General features: G+C 41.5%; 1 protein-coding gene across 1 annotated transcript in view; it reads right to left on the bottom strand.

Moving 5' to 3' along the window:
* Positions 1-2,215: 2,215 nt before the first annotated feature.
* The window catches only part of LOC126235181 (ankyrin repeat and protein kinase domain-containing protein 1-like), a 45,226-nt gene continuing 21,763 nt past the window's right edge, over positions 2,216-25,678 (bottom strand). The window contains exons 2-3 of the mRNA XM_049943912.1: positions 22,693-23,628; positions 2,216-2,266 (exon numbers count right to left, since the gene is read on the bottom strand). Coding sequence (XP_049799869.1) covers positions 2,216-2,266; positions 22,693-23,613 — 972 coding nt within the window. The 5' untranslated portion in view covers positions 23,614-23,628. The remainder of the gene's footprint in view (positions 2,267-22,692; positions 23,629-25,678) is intronic.

Genomic DNA, 25,678 nt, shown 5'->3' with positions numbered 1-25,678 from the left:
GTGATGTAATACGTGAGTGCATTTACCTCACAAATATTTTTCTATTAATATTTTATTATCTTTGCAAAAATAATTTTGTAACTGGTGTATATACGTTTTTAGGAGCACTTGTTCTGAAGAAGATATTTTTACAAATATAGAAACCATGGTCAAGCACTAATAAACCTTTATTTGCAACTGGTTGGCTGATTTTTCAACTTCTTCATTACAAGAATGTTTCTTCACAGTATTATTAGGACTATATTTGACTATACTTTAAGAATACAGGCATTGAGATGCACTTTTCACCACTGCCATTGCAAACCACCTTGTGGAGCAGAATGATCTCAGAGTCGCTCAGAGAGTGATTTTCACGCTATCTTCGTTGTGTTCTTGTAGCGACTGAAATAGTACTAGTCTCTGGCGAATGACTTAGAAACGAAGTTAATTCACGAAGTATCGCTAAAAAGTCTCGCACATAACTAGTACCTTGCACTACCGAATACAACACAATGACCAAATAAAGCTCTCGGTTCCTTCTGTGTAATCCTACTTGTAATTCTGTTACTCGCGCTGTCATAATGACCACGACAGTATTTGATATCAAAAGATAATCATGTTATTAAATTACAGACGGCTTCAATCAGTGTCCTGGAAATTAAGTAAGTTACTTCATAGAAACTCGTAAACACTTGTTCAACTTGCAGATTTTTATCAACAAATCTGAAACATATAGATATTTGTTGTTTCACTGATATGTCCGAAGTGGTGTCTACAACGAGAGAAAAATATTGTACCGTATTAATAGGTTTCACAATGTTTTTCTGTGCATCGCTGAATAATAATTAGACAATTTCTTTAAGTATATCGCGATAAACCCATCTATATGTGGTTCGCTGCAGCCAAGATTTTATCTCATGAGCGTCTTTTGCTCAAGGAGCAGCAAGTGATGAATAACTGATACTCAGTCTGTGTCATCCTTACCTGCTATTCTTTGCTGACTTAAAAATTGAGGGACTTTACTATCTTTAAAATTGCCTTGGATGCGTTTTTATATATTCTAATTTATGTTCGATTCCATGGGAATGATTGGCCCCACGGCCTTTATGTAATCCAGGACACTCTTCCTTGTACTAAGCTGCACTGAGAGCTGAAATCTACAATGATGAGTTAAAATATTGAGACTACCTGTTTAATAACTTCATTGTTCCTCTTTGGAACTGAATACACCATTGATTTTGTGTATTAGGGACCCGTAAGTTTCTTGGTAGGTTTGTGGAGGTGTGTGGCATTAGATGTCTACGCACAGGTCATGTAATTCGCGTAAATAACGAGCTGCTGATTTTCGTACTCGGTGATGGTGCCCGATAGCGATCCCGATGGGTTCCAAAGGATTTACATCAGGCGAATTTGGTCACCGAGACATCAACGTGAGTTCATTATAATGCTCCCCAAACCACTGTAGCTCGGTCCTGTCTCCGAGATACGGACAATTATACTACTGAAAGATGATATCGCTGCCGGGGAAGACAGCATAAACAGATGCAGATGGTTCGCAGCTGTCAGCGTGTCTTCTATTATTACCACACTTCCTTGCAAAGGCATGATGAACGGTGAGCCCTGAAACACTTGTGCGTGCACCAGCATTGTGTTCTTTCGCCAGAAATACCACAGATCACCATCTGTTCTGCTTTACAACGCAGACAAGTCTCCAAGCTCCACTTTCTGTGTACAGTCGTGGACGTCCAATACTTATATTGGTAGTCTGACTGTCCTACCTCTTTTCGTAGACACTTAGGACCGTAGCAAGTGTACATTCGACCAGCTTCGCCGTTTTCGAGATACTAGTTCATAGGCTCTGCGTAATAATAATATGCCCTTAGTCAAAGTCGCTTATCTCAATGGATTTACCCATTTGCAGTCCCTATCTTCGCTAGGGTGATTCCCCGTCCATGTTAGAAAACCTACTGTTAGAATTCAAAAATGCGGAAAGAAGCAATCTTCAGTATTGTGTTTCCGCTTTCCACACGTGTCCGGTAATCGAGCCATGCTTGAAAACTGTGAAAAAGTTTGCCTGGCAGAGAGCTTTTGCTTCAGACATCCAATTCTTTGTGCTATCGGTTAATACGGTAACACCCTTTTTCTGAGAACGAGAACTTCCAGTAAACGATCTAAGTTCAGGCGTCCTTCCAAGCCACTGTCCCTCGAAGAAAAAACAAAACGATAACAATCCAGATTACTTGAAACCAAGTTCACTGAAATCATAAATCACGCCGCTTTTGTCAGACTGAAACAAAAAGAAAAAAATCAACTATTGAGGTAGTCGGCCACAGTCAGCTTCCTCGTGTTCGGTGTATTCTTTATTAGTGGTCAATATCGACAAGTAATTATTTTAAAACAATTGTTGAAGAATGGAGTGAGCATGTTTTAGTGTCTCACTTGTAAGGGAACATCAAAGCAAGCAGAAAAGACGGAATTCTATTCACAATGTACTTGCTTTATTATTTTGGTCACTGTCTTTCTCTTCGCCAGAGGCAGGCGGAGAAGGGTGGGATGTGTTGCTTGGTTGTCTTTGCAGAAACGCGTTTCGAAAACATAAAAGTTTCAGAGTTTAGAAATTTTAAATTCCACCACAATGTTTTAATTGACTAATATTTTTGATAATAGCAAGTGAGAAATGTTTATTTTATTTTGTTTTTATCAAACCAAACATCTTGTGGGGTGTAGTGCACCCACAGGATTATTTATGTGGGGGCTCTAGCCCTGGAGCATAGTCTGAAATCCTGCATAAATATAAGTAAAGTGCACGTATTACGTTTTGGGTATTCTGCAAAATACTGAATGTATGTCTGCAAGCTTTGCTGTTTTCTCTTAATACAGAATAATGCTGATGGAGTCATTCAGTCAGCCTTTCTTTCGCTACAATGACACAGTCGGCACTAAAGGCTGCTCACAAGTGTACAGTAACAGAATTCATTTTTAGATTCATCTTTCCTTAGTACTGTATTGTTTAAATTACTTCCTGTTTAGGTGTTAACTGTGAAAGTGAAATCCACTGTACCAATATTCTATGAACTGGCGATCAGTCACACTTTGCTTCAGTGTAGTTGCCTATCTATTAAATCACAATAGCATTCCACAGTTTATGATGCGACTAGGTCCAAAATATTCATGACATAAGGGGCTTCTGCTTTAGTAGTGGTTCTCATTTTCTTGTTGTTCAGGGCAGTTAAGCTGTAAGTAGGCTTTACAAAGTATCTTTACCAATCCGGAGTGACGAGAATGCATACTTTGATTATATGTTAGTGCTACCTTCTGTCTTTATTATGTAGGTTGTAACGGGTATAAGTGTGCATATTTTTATATGTGGCACCACAATATGTACACACGTCAGTGTGCTGGTTGTTTCTTCTCTGCATCAAACAGGCTCCCCACAAACAAATTACATACTTTACGACCTGATGCTTTCTGGATAGTTGCACTGCACGACTAAGTGGACTACGCCTGTCAGTGTAGACTAACCGTTTTGCGTTCTAACCGTTTTGCATTTACATGTCCACACTTCAGCACCTGATCTGCCGCCCAGGGGAAAATAACCATTAATGGCTTGCTCTTGCCACATGTCCTAGCTAACCTAAAAACATACAACTTGTAATGATCGTAGTTATTACTCTGCAAGTGACGTAGATACTGTTGTTACGTTGTTCAGTCCACCGTCTGCAGTCACTAACAGATATATCTGCACATATGCATGTTACACCCTGTGCAGGTAGGGAGGGGTGATACGTCTTCTATTTCATTCAGAAATGTCACATCGTTTATCATTTAAAGATGACTAATAGGTTGTCACTTCCAGCCCCTGCCACAACCCCCCTGCAGAAAACTGATGACATAATACAACACTGGACATTAAAATTGCTACACCAAGAAGAAATGCAGATGATAAACGGGTATTCATTGGGCAAATATATTATACTAGAACTTATATGTGATTACATTTTCACGCAATTTGGGTGCATAGATCCTGAGAAATCAGTGCCCAGAACAACCACCTCTGGCAGTAATAACGGCCTTGATACGCCTGGGCATTGAGTCAAACAGAGCTTGGATGGCGTGTACAGGTACAGCTGCCCATGCAGCTTCAACACGATACCACAGTTCATCAAGAGTAGTGACTGGTGTATTGTGACGCTCCAGTAGCTCGGCCACCATTGACCACACGTTTTCAATTGGAGAGAGATTTGGAGAATGTGCTGGCCAGGGCAGCAGTCGAACATTTTCTGTATCCAGAAAGGCCCGAACAGGACCTGCAACATGCGGTCGTGCATTATCCTGCTGAAATGTAGGGTTTCGCAGGGATCGAATGAAGGGTAGAGCCACGGGTCGTAACACATCTGAAATGTAATGTCCACTGTTCAAAGTGTCGTCAGTGCGAACAAGAGGTGACCGAGGCGTGCAATCAATGGTACCCCATACCATCACGCCGGGTGATACGCCAGTATGGCGATGACGAATACGTGCTTCCAATGTGTGTTCACCGCGATGTCGCCAAACGCGGATGCGACCATCATGATGCTGTAAACAGAACCTGGATTCATTCGAAAAAATGACGTTTTGTCATTCGTGCACCCAGATTCGTCGTTGAGTACACCATCGCAGACGCTCCTGTCTGTGATGCAGCGTCAAGGGTAACCGCATCCATGGTCTCCGAGCTGAAAGTCCATGCTGCTGCAAACGTCGTCGAACTGTTCGTGCAGATTGTTGTTGTCTTGCAAACATACCCATCTGTTGACTCAGGGATCGAGACGTGGCTTCACGATCCGTTACAGCCATGCGCATGAGATGCCTGTCATCTCGACTGCTAGTGACACGAGGCCGTTGGGATGCAGCACGGCGTTCTGTATTACCCTCCTGAACCCACCGATTCCATATTCTGCTAACAGTCATTGGATCTCGACCAACGCTAGCAGAAATATCGCTATACGATAAACCGCAATCGCGATAGGCTACAATCCGACCTTTATCGAAGTCGGAAACGTGAGGGTACGCATTTCTCCTCCTTACACGAGGCTTCACAACAACGTTTCACGAGGCAACGGCGGTCAACTGCAGTTTGTGTATGAGAAATCGGTTGGAAACTTTCCTCATGTCAGCACGTTGTAGGTGTCGCCACCGGCGTCAACCTTGTGTGAATGCTCTAAATAGCTAATGATTTGCATATCACAGCATCTTCTTCGTGTCAGTTAAATTTCGCGTCTGTAGCACGCCATCTTCGTGGTGTAGCAGTTTTAATGGCCAGTAGTGTATAATCAAAAGCAAATTTTAAGCAGGGAAAAAATCATGATGGTAGAACGACAACTTGTCGAATCTAAAAATGCTAGCGAGTTGAAACTATACCTACGAAAAAGAGAATAACACATCATTGTGGTGAGACACATTGATGAGAAGTTCGAGTAATTCTTATTCTTAAGGTAAAATAACTGGAAAATACTTCAAAGTACCCGCCTCCTTTCCTGTACATTTACAGTTTCCCAGTGTCCACCATACCTGGCGTGGAGGTCGACTTCCAACTATGGTTTGTTTCAAAACTTCCCATTATTTATTGAGTTTTCGCGAATTTGTATTTTGTTGTACAATGCAAGGGCATTTTTTGCTGTGCTGAAATCTTTTTCCGAAATTAGTAGTGCTAACTTTCTCCTTTGAACGTCAAAACATTTGTTGACTTCCACCTATAAAAGGACAAAGTTACCATCGTCATAAAATGAGAGAAATTGGCGTTTACACAGAAAGTTTTGTGTGTTCATTTTTCCCGTGTGATATTCGAGAGTGAGCCGGCCTGTGTGGCCGTGCGGTTCTAAGCGCTTCAGTTTGGAACCGCGTGACCGCTACGGTCGCAGGTTTGAATCCTGCCTCGGGCATGGATGTGTGTGATGCCCTTAGGTTAGTTAGGTTTAAGTAGTTCTAAGTTCTAGGGGACTGATGACCTCAGTAGTTAAGTCCCATAGTGCTCAGAGCCATTTGAACCATTTTTTTATTCGAGAGTGAGATTCTCGAGAAATATTATGAAATCGCTGTGTTAACTGTCTGCGAAACATTTAAGTGTGAATTTAGAGTAAGCAAATAGATGTATATGTGGGTGAACAGTTTCAGTACAAAAAACAATAATAATTACTCAAATATTAAGTACACCGGCTGCACGCCAGTATTACTATTACTGCTGTTGACACTTCACGTATCCAATCACACACAACAAGAGATTTCGACAACTTGATTATAATGTCTAGCTTTCCCGCAATTTCACTCGTGGAGATGTGAATAGTTCAGGTATCACTCACGTTGGCGCTATCTTAATCATGTCTGGCAATCCAGCAAAATGTATGGGGGGAGGCGGATGTTGTGTCTGACCACACTGTCTATCTGTCAGAAGTTCAGGGTTTTCCACAATGGGGGTGTTCGTGCAGCAGCTAGTCTGCAATACGCTGTAACCTGACAGCCTAAGTGAGATGAATGGGATTTAGGGACCAATAGGTAGAGTAATTCACAGGGGAACGACCAGATCATCCTATCCCAAAGCAGTCAATGTCCAAGTCTGCCATCAGATGTGACACACTCTTGGTGCTAACAATTTTGAGCGTATGGCAGTGGTGGCCGGAAGACCCCTCGCGGGGTGGTTCGGCCACCGCTCCACAAGTTCTTTCACGCCACTACGGCGACTAGCGAGTGAATGAGGATGAAATGATGATGAAAGGCACACAACACGCAGTCATCTCGAGGCAGAGAAAATCTCTGACGCCGCCGGGAATCGAACCCGGGACCCCGTGCGCGGGGAGCGAGAACGCTACCGCAAGAGCACGAGCCGCGGACCTCTTGGAACTGATGAAGGTTTTCTCTCTGTCTGCTTGAGGCACTAGAAATGTGTGCAAAGACCGGTAGCAGCACCCTCCTCTACTTTCATTACATCCACAATTCAAACAATCAAGCTCTGTGGTTTGGTGACTGAGTGGGCTAAATGTCAGAGTGCACATCTAAATGTCTGGTGTTCAGTCGTTACTTGTAGGATATTTCTTTCTTTCGCTTACTGCTTCTTTCACTTTTGGTAATTATTTGTGTATTTAAAAAACGCGAAGCCTCTCTGTGGTTTGGAATCCATGGTAAACTAGGATCCTCTGTAACTCGGTACCCAGATCAAAATTAGGGGAAAGGTAAGGGCATACCACGTCCAATAGGAACATGAAACTACACAGCAGTGTTCAAACCAGCATTTGGGCTGATGACAACTGAACCTCAACACTCAACTCTCTGAGACTATGCAGGATGCAGATATTTCTATTAATGACTGAGGCCAGTGTACTGAACAACATTACATTAATATTTACTTCCTTTGCAGAATTATAATAATAGTTATTACGAATGGTATGCTTTTACGTTGGCTAGAACCTCCAAGTAAACGAGGCACAAGCAAGCCACTAATGTTTATTTTCCCCTGGGCAGCAGGTCAGGTAGTGAAGTGTGGATGAGTGGATGCGAAACGGACAGTCTACACTGACAGGCATAGTCCACTTCACAGCACAGTTAAGATTGTACAGAAAACATCACGTAATAAATTATGTTATGTGTTTGCAGGAAGACAGTCACATAAAAAAGAACTAACACACTGAAATGGGTACACATTAAGGTACCAATTATCACAATATCTGTAACTGTACCCCTAACAACTTGTATGAAGTGCTTCAAACAATATAGTATTTAAGCTATAAGAAAGGGCAGTGACAAATACAACAAGAAGTTCACTATATGATTCTCATGTTCAAGATGAAAAGTTGGAAAAATGGAATGCAAAAATGTAAGCAGGTTTCAATAAGAAGTTCATTGTAACATCTCGGACTAGGAGAAAGGATTAAACAAAGTACAGTGTCTTCTCTTTTGTTTCGTTCTAGGCATGACTCAATGCAGTAATCTCATTTTCATTGGACTGGTTTTAATTTCGTAAGTGTTTTTTTTTCAGGTTAAGATTCAGATTGTTTGCACTGTAATGCTCACTCAAATATATTTTGTACATATTCACACATTTCTTTAAACATGTGTTGTCTCTAGGGCTTTTAATCCTCTTAGAAAGGATTAATTACAATGTGTCTTCTGGAACTATGGATGTTGCCTATGCAACTATCATAGCTGTGTTCATGCATATTTACTGTGTCACGACCGGTTTCGTTCGTTAGAACATCATTAGTTTATTGAGTTGTGCCACTATCATGATTTAAGAGGTCTAGTTGTGTTATGTAACATTAGAGGCAAAATCTGGAAAATGACGATCATGCAGACATTCAGACGACCGCCTGGCAGACACATGGAAAGCAGTAAGTAGATGCTGTGGACAGATTAGTCTGGACAGTGTGTTATCCATTTTTGAGGCTGCTTGTGGTGGTGGTCTCGTTCTACACGACTTTACTTATGTACAAACATTATAGTGTGGTCTGTGTAAAGTCATTGCTTATCTGCTCAGCCCTATTGATCTCCAAGACAGTAAGCATAGCTGAGTCATTATAACCATGAAAGGTAAACAATAAGGTCAGATCTATAAGTCACCAAACGATTTCATTACATTACTGTCTGTAAAGTGGCACATATTTGTGTTAAATGTTTGTGATGTATGCTGAGAAATGAATAAGGGTAGTGAAAGGTAAAGTCAGAAAAAGTGCACATGTAGAAATAAATTTTACTATCATTTCTATTAGTTAGTGGCCTGCGTTTAATCTCATTTATACAAATCTTATGCAAATTGTAATTAAATGCAATAAACCACGTTACGCTGTTAAACGCACGTGCTAGACTGAAAATATTATGGCGATGTAAGCTGCAAAAGAAAGGGGAAAAAATCTGCAGTTACATTGCTGGGAAGTTATCAAGCTCTTACGGCTGTTTTGTACAAAACTGTCGTGTGCTTTGTTGTTTCCAGAAAATAATTGATTCGTGAATTTACCCTGTTTGTTTTTACTGGTAGTAGAGAAACGTGACGCAGAACCATAACGACAGCCAAACACAATTTCTGAACTATCTGTTGAAGAATCCTGTGGATAACTGAGAGCTTAACACGTATTCCTTTCGTAATGGACGGATGCATGTCATCTCTGGATTATGATGCACTTTATGGAAGGGAAATAAAATATGTTCCGTTGATGAGCCAGAGTCTCTTGCCTTGATGACTGCTGAAGTATACGCCATTATCTGTTTTAAGTTACGGTCAAGCGCTATGAACGAACGGAAACGATGCAGGTTTATTTTATTAAGTTTTCTGCCGATAGATGGCGTCGAGAGCTAGTTCGACGATATATGCATCAAAAATTTGTACATTAATAACACGTGTTTCGGGCGCTGACGACCACGATGTTCAGCACCCTAAACACACAACAACAAAAAGTCTTTGAATCACTTTCGTTTTGTGGATTATTTTTTGTATTTATGTATGGTCAAACGCCAACGAACTGTTGACAAACTCACCAAACCAGAAAAGAGACTAAGACGGAAAGATAGTGGATCCGCTGAAAGGAAGACAAATGAAAACGAATAAAGGTTCTTTTATGGTTGAAATACATGTTATTATTGGGCTCTGCAGTTATGTTATATTAGCTATGGAAAATGAGCTTTAATTGCTAGTATCATCAAGAACCAGGAAGGGAAGAGAAGATTACAGTTTAATATCTGGTTGATAGCGAGGTAATTCGAGACAGAACACCAGTCAAGTTGAGACAATTTACGAAGTATTTGTAGTTCACGTAACTGCTGTAATCACCCTGACATTCAGCTTGTGTTACTTAGCCGAACTGTGGAATAATGTGAATCAGGATAACTGGACATGAATTATAATATGACTCATCATGTATGCGTTTCACGTGACTTAACTGATGCGCCATTTAATGAAATTACATTAAAAAAAATAATCAGTTACTTTTTTTTGTTTGTTTTTAGTTAATTTGCCTTTCTTTCCTTCTGTACGTACGAACTTTGTTGTAGAACCTCTTATTTACGTGTGGTAATAAAAATTCATTTACACAGAATTAAGTACATTTAAAATTACGTGAATTCATACTAACTGATTAAGAATATTTAGTTGAGAATTAAATCCTTTACATAATTCGGCCTTGGCACACATTTTCTAAATGCAGTGGTTTTTTTAAAAATATTTACTGAATTCTTTCCCAGCGTTAGCTATGGAACACAAGATTGTCTCTATTAGCAGAAAATGGTTAAATATTGCCAAGCCAACGTTTAATTATCATTGATAAAACACACTTCACTATGTATTTAAGTTATTTGAAAGAACCAAAATTGTTAAATTTCAACGTTAACTATCCGCCTATGAATGCACAAATGTGAAACTAGTAATAAATTCCGTCAGTCTCAGGATCGCTGTAAAAGAAAAACATTTTCTTAATTCACTGCTAATTTTTATCTGCTCCCGATTTACGGGTTTGGTTAATTTTTCTTAGCGGAACAATTTTTTTAATGTGCCGCCGCTGCAAATCGTTCGGTCGCGGCACAGCCCAGCAACACCGCTAGAAATGCTGAAAATTCTTTAAAGAAATATTGTAGATGACATGGGCAAGCTAATTTACATTAGTAATACACACTTTTGTTAAATTATAATGTATTTAGACCACAACAATAATTCAACTTACATTAATTTGTAATTTCTCCTCTAATGGCGGCTAAATCTAGATACAGACAAAAGAAGTCTACCCATTCATAAAATGCTACGTAACAGCTTCCTCTCACTCTCAGCTCTCGAGGAAGACGACAAAGAATGCACACTATGTATTCCTATTTATACGACTCTCAACCGTTATTGTCTCTTTGCAATCTGCGGCTGTATTTTACATTTTTCTTATCGCAGATATTGACACATTTCGTAATTATGAGTTTAGAAATATTACAATCATAAATACATCGAGAATATTACTACAGAAAATATTACAATAATAACGAATGTCCTTTACACAAAATTAAATAATATTTTTTGTTAAATAATTACAGTCTATAGGAATTGCTTCATAGCGGCGTATATAGTACGATTAAATTTTAGTTTATTAATAGTGTGAGTGTTGCCAGGGAACGTTACAGCCACTTCACTGTCACAGAAAAAAAGGATAAGAGAAACGACAAAGCTGTGAACAAAAAGGATACAGAGAACATGAGGAAAAATTAGCACTGGAATAGGCTTTCGAAAGTTACAGAGGGCTTTCCGTGGCGTCAGTGGAAATGTTCATGGACGTTATCATATATGTAATAGTAGCAGAAATCCTTAACAGGAGACAGCACAAAGTAGAGAAGCGTAATTAACTTGGCGGGGATAACGTCAACTGCAATGTTCGATACTGATTTAGAAGTCACTCAGTGAATGCAGTGTTGATTCCTCATAAGGTCAAATGTTAGACGGTTTCTGGAAGATACTCTAGGTCTGAGGAATAGGTAAGCTAACCTAACCTAACCTGTATAAAAGAATATTTTTGTCGTTCTGTGGGGATCAGTAATGTGTACAGGTCATCTCGGTAGAACGGCTCGCACGCTTTGTGTTGGGTTTAGGTGCTCTGAGGTGGACCCAGGAACTGTGGCAGCGCAAACAAATTAGTGACACACGAATATACACTTTATTGCGCGGCGATACTTGAGTTGTACAGCAACTCGTTGGATGTACTTGCAGATAGACACAACTACGCAGTGGCATTCAAGGAACGTGATACTGAATGTAATGTCAACAACGCTATGTCCGTCCAGTGCGCCACACTACCAAACACTGTAGTAAACACTTGTTCCTATGCGAAGGCTCTAGGCGACTCCACTTGTAGAATAAGTCTCGCAGGCTGATATCCATTAAAAACTGTAGCAACGAACTGCAACCCTGGAACTCTGTACTAGAATGGTCGTACGCAAATGCCTAACATGAACCGTCCGTGGCCGCCGTTTGTCAGAACGCGGAAGTCCATCGCATTGGCGGCGGCGCGGAGATGATGATTGCGCTGCGCTTGTGGTTGGCGCCGAACGTCGAAGCGCCGCCGGTGGCACCAGTCGGAAACTTTCAGCGCGCCAGTTCCGGTTGCGTCCACTGGCGAGGACACAACAATCAGAACGATACAGTCAATTCGCTATTCTATTGTTTGTTAAGCTTGAACTCTGATTTCTCGGTTAAGATTTTGTGGGCGCGTAACATGGACTGCAGGAGAGACTTGCTTGTGTCCTGAGACTTTAAGCTCCTGAAACTGAAAGAAGTTTACTGAAACCAGAAGGTGGGTCTTGAGGAAGAAGATATAGACTTCGCCTCTGCCAATTGCCGGCCGAGTACAATCCACCAAAGACCGCACCGAACGACAACGGACAGAAGCCTACTCGGAAGGCAGAAGAGCAGCTCTCGCCCACTTGGTATAGATCATCGTCCAGGGCTGTCTTCGACAGGGAACGTCGTTTAGTGAACTCTTAGAAGTGGACAGACAGTTGTAAATTGCATTTATTATGTTCTGAGAAGTTTACCTACCATTATTTGCACTTAGTCATTGAGGGCATTTTTGTGTTATACAGGGTGTTTATAAATAAATATCGGGGTTTTAACGCTTTATAATATTTATTACTAAACTTACAGTTATAAATGATATGTCAAATGAAAGAGCAACTCAAACAGTTTTACCAAGAACCTTATAAATGTTCAATGTGAGCGGCATTTGTCACACGACGCACATCAAGTCTATAGCCGAGTTCTTCCCAATCGTTGATAAGTGTGTCTTCAGTGATTGTAGCAACAGCTGCTTCAATCCGGTTTCTTAATTTAGGGTGGTCTGCTGGTAGCGGAGATACGTACACACGACTCTTGATGAAGCCCCGAAGGAAAAAATCGCATGGCGTTAGGTCGGATGAACGTGGAGGCCATGCAAAGTAAGCCCTGTCATTGAGCCCCTTGTGGCCTATCCAACGCTTGGGTACAGATTGCGGCAGAAACATTGCGCGCTGCGCATGCGCACTGGTGCCAAACAAAAATGTTTGAGTTTCTCTTTCATTTGACATAACTTTTACAACAGTAAGTTTAATGTAATAAATATTATAAAGCGTTAAAACCCCGATATTCATTTATAAACACCCTGTATTACATGCAGTGTTGCAAACTTCATTATTCAACAAGTCACAAAGAATAGTAAACCTTTTTAGCTCTTTTGTGTGACTTGGTTACTGATTTGTTGGAGTGTTGTAAAGCTTTCGTTCTCCTATCCTGTTACCTGACCCTGGCGCATAGCTGTGTAATAGTGGCAGGGAGAAATTGTCTCAGCAGTGTACTGCACCAGCAGCCGTTTCACGATCTCAACAAATTTTACAAAACTGCCGACGAGGTTTACAAAAGTGTATACGTGCTAATGACTGTAAATGTATTACTGTGAATTCAATTCCTGTATGAGGGTTTGATATTGAGAAACAGGGCTGAAATGAATAGCACAAAAGCGAACTATAATTAGTACTGACTCACATGTCAACTACCTTTCTTAATTGGTTTATTTGTTTAACCAGCATAGCTGTGGAGACAGTGAATGCATGTATGCCAGTAAAACGTTGTCTTTGTTGATTTGGGGTGAGTACTCCTAGAACAGAAATGTACCTGGATTACATAGATGAAGGCAGCAAATATTCTTTCTTCGATCACTTACAGGAAAGGAGAGATTTAGATGGGCCAGAGAAATTCCCCAAGTAAATATACGCTGGTAGGACACTTGGCTAACTATAAAACTGAGCAGTGTAAATATGCAAGAGGATTTTTCCAGTGAACGAAAATACGAGCGGCGTTCAGTAAGAAATGCAACACATATTTCTCGTCCATTTTCGGTTGAAAAAAAAATGCGGAATTTTTTGTGGAACATCGTGGAATACTCCCGCTTCAGCCCTTAAAGTTTCATTAAGCTCCTATATATGACAGTGCTGTAGTACGTAGCCTTCAAAATGGCGTCTGTAATCGAAGTGCGTTCCAAGCAGAGAGCTGTCATAGCGTTTGTTTTGGCGGAAAACCAGAGCATCGCTGATACTCATGGGCACTTACAGAATGTATATGTAGAGCTGTCAGTTAACACTGTCACTGTCATCAACGCGACGAGGTCCCGCCAACTCGTCCGATCTCCCGCCCCCACGTTCACACTCAGCTCTGCGTCCTGCAGTGACTGGACACTCACATTCGAAATGGTCGACCGATCGCAGTCGAAAACCTCGCTGCACAAGTGGACGTCTGTGTTTGTACTGCTGATAGACTTGTCCACCAGTTGTAGTACTCGAAGGTGCGTGCCCGCTGTGTGGAATTGCTTGCGCTTTACGAGGGAGGCAAATTGTGACCATTTTTTCTCTAACATTGTCACAGGCAATGAAACATGAATTCATCACTTCGAACTGGAAACAAAACGGCAAACCATGAATTGGCGACACACAACCTCTCCCACGAAGTAAAAGTTAAAAGCCGCACCCTCAGCTGGAAAGCTCATGTCGACTGTCTTCTGGGGCTCTGAAGGGGTTATTCAGTTTGATGTTTCAACGATCAAATGTGAAGTTATTGTGCTATCGTCAGGAAACTGAAGAAACGACTACAGCGTGTTCGTCGCCACAAAAATGCGTACGAAATTCTCCTTCTCCATTACCACATGAAAATTTTTGAAAATTTACACACACATAGGAGTTAGAGGTGACCTTTGCTCTGCAAAGATGTGCACCTCACGCGGAGAGGAGAGTAGATAGATAACTGAGCTGTGGTGTTAAATGTGAACTGTCGAGTTTTGGATTAGTAACGGTAACCAGGAAACAATGGAGATTACTGAGAATTATATTGTGGATTAAGCGAAGATTTGTTATGGAGAGAAAAAGAATTGATTTTTACGTTGGGACCATTATACATTGTGGAGAATGGATTACAGGTAATGATTAAGTTTATTTCATTTGCAACAAGGTTTGGTAATGTAGCATTCTTGATTCGTCAGACATCCAGGTCAGGAATCTTTCTGCTTCTCTTTTTTGTTAGGATTTATCAATCATTGTGAGAGGAACGGATTTAAGAATTAAATTTTGGATTTTTGTTTAAGGAAAGATTATACATGTGAAGTTTTGTTTTTGTAATTTTTGGATTATAATTATGTGATTCCAGAAAAAACTTGACTTTTATTGAAGTTTCATTAAATGTTATTAAGTAAAATGATATGAGATTACTGTTAAGTTCATTTAACGTAGATCCATTGTCCACATCCCGAGAATCAATGTATTTTCAATTTATTTAAAACAATTGTCGACTAAAAATGAAGGCAATGTTTTCAAAGAAAGCGTTGCGCCTTTGCGTATCTCAGTAGTTAGATTTTGCAGCTCTGTTATCGAGACGCGCTGTAACTACGAGAGCAATTTGTACGGCGTTATCCAGTGCGACCAAGGTAAGCCAAATAGTGTTAAAAAACAGGTTCTTTCTTTAATTAAACCGCAGTGCAAGTTTCAAAGTAATCAGTTTTTCCTCAAAGTTCGTGGTCAGATTTTGTGATAATACTAAGTTTCAGACAGGACATGATTTTCGTAGAAATCTCGCAGTTGATTATTGTCATCAACAGTTAGCGTTTCGTAAGCTATCAGTTTCAAGATCTGGTGTACGCACCGTTCAAAACAGGTAAACTTGGCGACATTCCTTCTAAATTCGGGCGATGAGGAATTTTCCGAATTTTTTTTCTTCAAGTAGTCAGATAAAGCACACTGCTCACGATCGCTGTTTACTTGTAGTTTTGTCTTGTTGCTATGGTATTTGCTAACTATTTGTGTTTTATTACAGCTCTTGGTATAATTTCTGAAAATTTCTTTATTTATTTAGTACATTTTTCTTTGCTGTTATAATTACCATGCCACGCAGCACAGTAAATAACATGTCGCGTAGCAGTCATTTTCAGACAGTCAACATGCAAAATTCAAGCAATAACAATACCTTAAATTCTGGTGAGTCATTAATACTGCAGAGACTAATTCAGACACAACAGCGTTTGAGGTAGGTGCACTATGCAAGACAGGTCACTAGGAATATGGACAATACGCAGAATTCAGATGGCAACATTTTTGCGAACTTAAATATTTCTTTTGATGATGAGACGCGAGACTCGAGATTAAAAGTATTAAGATTCAGCGCAGTCTGACTGTATCACCACACAGACGACACAAAAGTTTTCGGAACACAGCAGTGAATGAAAAGACAGACGAACAATCAGTTCATCACACTACAGTTAGCACGCGTTCTTCGCAGAAAAACGAACTTTCACTTATGCTTCTCCACTTATCAAAAGATAGTAACAAGAAACTAGCAAATAACTATCAAGTCACCCCGAAACAAAATAAACAAAATACCGAAACACAATTACAAGAAAACAACAAAATACTTGAAACAAAACAAAAAAAAGCAATGAGTCTATTGTAAAGAATGTAACAACAGGCGTGAAAACAGAACGAAGCAAAATGTCTACGAGAACGGAAGAGACAAAGGCACAGGTACAACGTCAGTTTTCTCAGAGTGTGGCTGAGATTGACACAAAATTTAAAGAAATTACGGATAGATACCGAAAAGAGAAAGCTTCAATTATTGAAAAAACCTGTTAAAGTAGTTCCATGCGCCTCAGTCACAAAACCGCGATGCAAATCACGAAAGCATTCAGAAAAGATACAGTCTTCAAAAACAGAAGCGAATGAAGCTGACATCAGAGCAAAAGAACAATTTGAAACATTGAAAGCGCAGATCGACGAATTTGCAAACGAAGTTGAGGAAATCGAAGTGAATATAGACGATCACTCAGTAGACACACAACCAATACAATTTAAAGACACCGAAGAATTTCAATCTTTTCAATCCTTAGAACCTTTTAAAGTAGGACGGAAGAAAGTAAACAAACAGCACAAACAAGAAATCGATTGAATACGCACACATCCAGCTGACACTGAAAACCATTTGACGCAAGCACAAGATACACGTGATTTTAGTGAGAGCTATAAGGAGCGAGAAAAATATTTCGTGTAAGAACAACATTTTTGCTGACTTAGATGTGAAACGGACTTTGGAAATGAACGGGAACATTCACATGCGTATTGCCGCGCGGGGTAGCCGTGCTGTCATGGCCGCCTTGCATCGGAGGTTCGAGAACTCCCTTGGGCATGCGTGTGTTTGTTATTCTTAGCGTAAGTTGGTTTAAGTAGTGTGTAAGCCTAAGGACCAATGACCTAAGCAGTTTGGTCCCATAGGAACTTACCACAAATTTCCAAAAAAATTTCACGCACCTATTTGAACCGAAAGAACTTTAATGACTTAACAAGACACGACAGATTTGAGTACAAATGTTTTTCATCGGTCAGAAAGTTTTTAAGTTTTTCGCAATGGCATCAATGATCTTGCGTCCCCCAGAATGGATCCAACAGTTTAGCTTTTCTTTACCACTAGTATGGCCAGTGACACACAAGTTAGAAAATATTTACAGTTTTTTGGAAGGTGAACCAGCTATGCGGATGTGACACGTAGCAGGACAATGCTTTTCTTTACCGGAATTTCAAAAGGAATTTCTCGCAGCATACTGGTCAAGAACTATGGTTGATGTTGTTGATGTTGTTGTTAGAGACTGGTTTGATGCTGCTCTCCATGCTACTCTATCCTGTGTCAGCTTCTTCATTTGCAAGTAGCTACTGCATCCTACATCCTTCTGAATCTGCTTAGTGTATTCATCTCGTGGTATCCCTCTACGATTTTTACCCTCCACGCTGCCCTTCAGTATTAAATTGGTGATACCTTGATGCCTCAGAATATGTCCTGCAAATCGATCCCTTCTTCTAGAGAAGTTGTGCCACAAATTTGTCTTCCCCCTAATTCTATTCAGTACCTTCTCATTAGTTACGTGATCTACCCACTTGATCTTAGCGTTATTCTCTAACACCACATTTCGAAAGCTTCTATTCTCTATTTATCGTCCACGTTTCACATCCATACATGGCTACACTCCATACAAATAGTTTAAGAAAAGACTTCCTGACACTTAAATCTATACTTGATGTTAACAAATTTCTCTTCTTCAAAACGCTTTTCTTGCCATTGGCTGTCTACATTTTATATCCTCCATACTTCGACCATCATCAGTTATTTTGCTCCCCAAATAGCAAAACTCATCTACTACTTTAAGTGTTTCATTTCCTGATCTAATTCCCTCAGCATCACCTGATTTAATTGGACTACATTCCATTATCCTCATTTTGCTTTTGTTGATGTTCATCTTTTAGCCTGCTTTCAACACACTGTCCATTCCGTTCAACTGATCTTCCAGGTTCTTTGCTGTCTCTGACGGAATTACAATGTCATCGGCAAAACCTCGAAGTTTTTATCTCTTCTTCATGGATTTTAATTCCTACTCCAAATTTTTTTTTTTTTTTTTTTTTTTTTTTACTGCTTGCTCCATGTATAGATTGAATAACACCGGGGATAGGCTACAACCCTATCTCACTCCCTTCCCAACCACTGCTTCCCTTTCATGTCTCTCAATTCTTATAACTGCCATCTGATTTCTGTACAAATTGTAAATAGCCTCTCGCTCCTTGTATTTAACCCCTGCCGTCATCAGAATTTGAAAGAGAGTATTACAGACAACATTGTCAAAAGCTTTCTTTAAGTCTACAAATGATAGAAACGTATGTTTGCCTTTCCTTAATCTATGTTCTAAGATAAGTCGCAGGATTAATATTGCCTCACGTGTTCCAACATTTCTACCGAATCCGGACTGATCTTCCCCGAGGTAGGCTTCAACCAGTATTTCCATTCGTCTGTAAAGAATTCGTGTCAGTATTTTGCAGCTGTGACTTACTAAACTGATAATTTGGTAATTTTCACACCCGTTAACATCTGATTTCTTTGGGATTGGAATCATTATATTCTTCTTGAAGTCTGAGGGTATTTCGCCTGTCTCATACAGCTTGCTCACCAGATGGTAGAATTTTGTCAGGACTGGCTCTCCCAAGGCTGTCAGTAGTTCTAATGGAATGTCGTCTACTCCCGGCGCCTTGTTTCGACTCAGGTCTTTCAGTGCTCTGTCAAAATCTTTACGCAGTATCGTATCTCCCATTTCATCTTCATTCTCTCCATTTCCACAATATTGTGCTCAAGTACATCGCCTTTGTATAGACCCTCTATTTACTTCTTCCGCCCTTCTCTCTTCCCTTCTTTGCTTAGAACTGGGTTTCCCTCTGAGCTCTTGATATTCATACAAGTGGTTCTCTTTTCTCCAAAGGTCTCTTTAATTTTCCTGTAGGCAGTATCTATCTTACCCCTAGTGATACATGCTTCTACATCCTTACATTTTTCTTCTAGCCATTCCTGCTTAGCCATTTTGCACTTCCTGTCGATCTCATTTTTGAGACGTTTGTATTCCTTTTTGCCTGCTTCATTTACTGAATTTTTGTATTTTCTCCTTTCGTCAATTAAATTCAGTATCTCTTCTCTTACCCAAGGATTTCTACTAGCCCTCGCCTTTTTACCTACTTGATCCTCTGCTGCCTTAACTGTTTCATCTCTCAAAGCTGTTCATTCTTCGTCTACTGTATTTATTTCCCCTGTTCTTGTCAGTCGTTCCCTGATGCTCTCGCTGAAACTCTCTATAACCTCTGGTTCTTTAAGTTTATCCAGTTACCATCTCCTTAAATTCCCACCCTTTTGCGATTTCTTCAGTTTTAATCTACAGTTCGTAACCAATAGATTGTGGTCAGAATCCATATCTATCCCTGGAAATATCTTACAGTTTAAAACCTGGTTGCTAAATCACTGTCTACTATTATATTATCTATCTGAAACCGTCCAGTATCTCCAGGCCTCTTCCAGGCATACAACGTTCTTTCATGATTCTTAAGCCCAGTGTTAGGTATGATTAAGTTATGCTCTGTGCAAAATTCTAACACGAGGCTTCCTCTTTCATTCCTTATCCCCATTCCATATTCACCTACTAGTTTTCCTTCTCTTCCTTTTCCTACAATCGAATTCCAGTCTCCCCGTATCCCTTCACTATGAGTTATCAGTGGAATGTTCATGGACCAATAGTGTATCCTCAGAGTCTACTCCAAGCCTCCTCGGAAATAAACCTGTACAATGATGCAAGTTATACAACGTTTATGTACTGAGTCTTCGACAAAACATGTTTACTTCAAGATTGACGTTGACGAGTTTTCTTTAGTGCAGTACTGGGTACACTAAAGTTAACAACGATTTTCACCGAATACATATAATTTAACAATAGCAACACTGTTTTTGCAATAGTGTAAAAAATGTGAAATTTCACTGAAGTTTTATTTTCATCTTTCCGATGCAACAAATTTCTTAACAGAGGACTCACATTCTATGTGCAGAGTAAAACAATCAATGGATTACCATTTGTGATATTACCTTTTTTGTTTTCTTATTGGTGCTTTGAACACGCTGATGTTTATGGGACAGTTGGTGCACCTGCGGACAATCATTTAAACCAACTTGTAATACACTGTTGTGCGCCTGTGCACAAGGACTACGAGTGAACCTGTGAACGGCAGTTGAAAACGATATGTAATTGCTGTGAATCATCTTATCTTTCTATGCTATTAGAGTTATCACCTCTTTAATTCTACTGATGTTCTTCGTGTTTTAACTTCGCAAGCTAATTTTACTGTCTAAGATTTGTTAATTGCAAACCTCATCCTGCAAAATTCTGTCCAGAGAGGCCGAGGGATAGTAAACGGCGTGTGTGTACATTTTCTTAGGAATTTTTCTTGTTTTGGACGTCTGGAATCTCGCTGGTAATTTTTGAATTGTTCAGAAATGCGCTCGCAGGCTCGGCAGAGGAGCTGCGCAGCACAGAGGAGTTAGGGGTGACCTTTCCTCTGCGAAGACGCCCAATAGAGCTATCTGCTGATCACGAGGAGAGAAGAGGAGCTTCGGTGATAGACTGAACAGTCGAATTTTGGTTTAGTAACAGTAAGCAGCAAACCATGGAGATTTTGCGATATTATATTGTGGATTAATGGAATATTTATTGTGGGAGGAAAAGAATTGATTTTTAGATTTGTACGATTATAGTCTCTGTGAAGAAAGGATTACCGGTAACGATTAGATTTGTTTTATTTGCAGCAGCGGTTTCATAATGCTGCATTCTTGGTTCGTTAAGACATCCAGATCAGGAATATTTTCGCTTTCCATTTTTTGTTAGAATTTATCGATCATTGTGAGAGAAATGGATTTAAGAATTAGATTTTGGAATTTTGTTCAAGGAAAATTTTTGTAATTCTTGGCTTATAATTACGTGGTTTTAGAGAAAGTTTAACTGTTACTGAAGCTTCATTAAATGTTATTAAGTAAAATATAATGAGATTGCTATTGTGTTCATTTAATCGACAGTCATTGTCTACATCGTAAGAGTCCATTAATTTTCGATTTATTTTAAATCATTATCAAAAATTATGAACCGAGAATGATAGCAATGCTTTTAGAGAATGCATTGCACCTTTGCGTACCTCAGTAGCTACATTTTGCAGCTCCATTGTCGAGATGTGCTGTGGCTTCGAGAGCAGTTTTTGTGTGGCGTTATCTAGTGCGGTCCAGGTAAGCCAAATAGTGTAGAGAACAGATTCTTTCTCAAACAGGACATGGTTTATCCCAGTTCTCACAGTGGTGTGGATTTCTCTATGCATTCTGGCAGCTGAATTTTGTCACCAACATTTAGTATTTACGCAAGCTATCAGCTTTAAGACCTGTATTCATCCCAATCAAAGAAAAAGCCCAAAGTTTAGCATCTAACAGACAATTTAGCATTAAAAATTCAATCGACATTACGGATCCACTGCCACCAATATAAATTTAAGCAGACAACTTTCAGACGCAAGGCCTCACACAAGTTTGCGCACCCAAGAGGAATTCAAAAAATTTCATGCGGCTGTTCTTCCCCATCCACCTACAGCCTGGGTCTTGCACCCTCGACTTCCATCTGTTTGGCCCAATGAAGGATGCACCGCACAGGAAGCAGTACATGGATGATGTGGAAGATGTTGATGCACCAAAACTTACTCTGCTGTCAACCGGTAGAGTGTTATCATGGGGCCATGCAGGTCCTCTCAGTAAGGTGGCGTAAGTCCGTCGCATTGAACTGAGATTATGGTGAAAACAAGGTTTTTATACCCAAAGGAGTGGGGGATAATATGGCGAATTGGAAGCCTGAAGAAGACCATCCTGCTTTCAGAAAAAAAGTGTTGTATTGCTAATTGAACGCTCCTTGTGGTATCTGATTATGATGAGCTGTTGACAGTTATAACTGTGAATTCTCTCATCACAATATTTTTATCACGTGTTTTAATGGAAGATTTCTTTATTGTTTATTCAGGCGTACACAGTTATTATTTTAAGGTTACTTTTGGTTAGTCATGCTAAGAAGCTTCGCATATCGTATCCACGAGGACTTCTGAGCGCGGGATGGCCACAACAGGTATTGCTTTTCGCACGGAGTGGTTGTGTGCGAGGTCCAGAAGCGCGCTGATGAGCCCGTTGTGGCCGAGCAGCCTGGCCACCTGGGCGGCGGTCCTGCCGGCGGCGTCTGCGGCGTCGGTCCTGGCTCCGGCGGCGACGAGCGCGGCCACGGCGTCGGCGCAGCCCCTGGCGGCGGCGCGCAGCAGCGGCGTGTCGCCCTCGGCGTCGCGAGCCTCCACGTCGGCGCCCGCGGCCAGCAGCACGCGCGTCACCCCCAGGTTTCCAGCGCGCACCGCGTAGTGCAGCGGCGTCGAGCCGCTCGAGTCGGCCGCGTCCACGTCTGCGCCGGCCTCCACCAGCGCCTCCGCCGCCCCCGGACAGCCCGCGGCCGCCACGGCGTGCAGCGGGGTGTCGCCGTTGGCGTCGCGGGCGTTCGGGTCGACGCCGGCTGCCAGCAGCGTCCTCACTGCCGTGCCGCTGCCCTTGATCGCCACGCAGTGTAAGTCGCTCCACCCGCTTCCCCAGCTGGAAGTCTGCTTCAGTGCGAGGCGCACTCCCTCGACGTTGCAGCTTTCGGCTGCCAAGAGCAGCTGTATCTTTACCAGACAGCGAGACACGCCCCTGTCGCACAGCGCCATCAGGACACTCGTGTGGCCACCTTCGCAGGCGAGGTGCACCGCCGTGTTTCCTTCAGAGTCCTGGCTCTCCGGGTCGCCGCCGGCGTCCAACAGCAGCCGGAAGGCGTAGACGTTGCCACTGGCGGCGGCGGCGTGGAGGGGTGTGCGGCCGCTGCCGTCCGTCACGTCGTAGTCGGCGCCCGCCTCCAGCAGCAGCCGTACAGCCGCGTCGCGCCTACTGGCTGCCGCCAGGTGCAGCGGCGTCGACCCACACTCGTCCAGGCGCGCCGACGCCAGCTTCGCGTCCACCGACAACGCCAGCCTCAGCAGTTGCAGGTGTCCCGCTGTGCAGATATCCCGCATCAGCGAGGCAGCGGTCTCTCTGATGGACAGCCGTCTCTTCGTGACAGGCAGATCCTTTGGAGACATGCCGCCTTGCAGCATTTTCTCGATCCATTCCCACGAGTCAGTCTCTTCTGCGAAGCGTACAGGGGTCCATCTGAATACCTCCTCTACTGTCCACTTCTTGGTCGTCATTTTGGAGCGGCACTCCTGGAACAATGATACTTTGGAGATAAAACGTGCACAATGTGGCAGCAGTTTTAGATTTGTGATAATTTAGCCGAATTATCGTTTCTCTTCACTACAATTAAATTAATAAATTAAAGGAACATCTACAACTACATCTACATCTACATCTACATCTACATCTACATTTATAGTCCGCAAGCCACCTAACGGTGTGTGGCGGAGGGCACTTTACGTGCCACAGTCATTGCCTCCCTTTCCTGTTCCAGTCGCGTATGGTTCGCGGGAAGAACGACTGCCGGAAAGCCTCTGTGCGCGCTCGAATCTCTCTAATTTTACGTTCGTGATCTCCTCGGGAGGTATAAGTAGGGGGAAGCAATATATTCGATACTCCAACCAGAAACGCACCCTCTCGAAACCTGGACAGCAAGCTACACAGCGATGCAGAGCGCATCTCTTCCAGAGTCTGCCACTTGAGTTTGCTAAACATCTCCGTAACGCTATCACGGTTACCAAATAACCCTGTGACGAAACGCGCCACTCTTCTTTGGATCTTCTCTACCTCCTCCGTCAACCCGACCTAGTACGGATCCCACACTGATGAGCAATACTCAAGTATATGTCGAACGAGAGTTTTGTAAGCCACCTCCTTTGTTGATGGACTACATTTTATAAGGACTCTTCCAATGAATCTCAACCTGGCACCCGTCTGACCAACAATTAATTTTATACTTCAAATCGTTCTGTATGCATACTCCCAGATATTTTACAGAAGTAACTGCTACCAGTGTTTGTTCCGCTATCATATAATCATACAGTAAAGGATCCTTCTCTCTATGTATTCGCAATACATTACATTTGTCTATGTTAAGCGTCAGTTGCCACTCCCTTCACCAAGTACCTATCCGCTGCAGATCTTCCTGCATTTCGCTCCAATTTTCTAATGCTGCAACTTCTCTGTATACTACAACATCATCCGGGAAAAGTCGCATGGAACTTCCAACTCTATTTACTAGGTCATTTATATATATCGATGTTTAATGGCTGTAACTCACCACTGGCATTACACTATTCATTGAGTGGCAGCCTATGGAGGGTTACTTACTTTCACTAGCAGGAGTTTCTTTTGATTAATATTATTTCTTGTGTTCCAGCCTGCTATGACGGCATATCCTGTCCACATACGCTCTTATTTTTCTTTGCCGATGTAACCTTCTCTGAATAGTTTTGCCCGTTATTTGAAATAGATTTAGGCCCATCTAAATTTTAAGAACAATTCCTTCACTGATAGAATTTATTAAGGTCGCAATGGATGTTGCAATGGCATTCTAAGGGGCAGTCAGAGAAAGCTATGTACCATTAGCCAAACTTGAGCCAAGCACTTTGGATTTTAGGAGCGTAATCATCAATACTGCATCGTGCGGTTCTAGGCGCTTCAGTCCGGAACCGCGTGACTGCTGCGGTCGCAGGTTCGAATCCTGCCTCGGGCATGGATGTGTGTGTTGTGCTTAGGTTAGTTAGGTTTAAGTAGTTCTACGTTCTAGGGGACTGATGACCTCAGATGTTGAGTCCCATAGTGCTCAGAGCCATTCGAACCATTTGAACCATCAATACTACAAATGTGATACTATTTTCAGATGTATTGAAAATAAATTAACGATCACGGAAATGGCTTCAAATGATAAAATATTTAGTTTTGACTAATATGTCGCATGTTAACAGTAATCTTTTTGAGTTTAATAGATGGACAAAACATTCCTGGTACATTTATATACGATCCTATGGCTTTCTCATACCAGAATAGCAAGCCACGTTGGCCTTATTCTGTAGAGTCCTATCGGGTGGGAAATTCCGAGGAGCACGTGGTCACTGCTCAAGTTTGTAACACAGACATTCACATGCACTAATTCACACAGCAAACAAAATGTCGACAGCATTTATTAGTGGAAAGAATTGTATGCACCTTGTGGCTGGCATCGAGCAGGATTTTGGTGACTGCATATCTTTGCGTGAAGCGCTTGGAATCAAATCGATTCATCTTGCCGAATATACGCTAGGTACAGTTTTATTGATA

Source organism: Schistocerca nitens, chromosome 2 (assembly GCF_023898315.1).
Source record: "Schistocerca nitens isolate TAMUIC-IGC-003100 chromosome 2, iqSchNite1.1, whole genome shotgun sequence".
Lineage (NCBI taxonomy): Eukaryota > Metazoa > Arthropoda > Insecta > Orthoptera > Acrididae > Schistocerca > Schistocerca nitens.
Note: the sequence above shows the minus strand (reverse complement) of the source record. Positions and strands in the feature narration are given on the sequence as shown.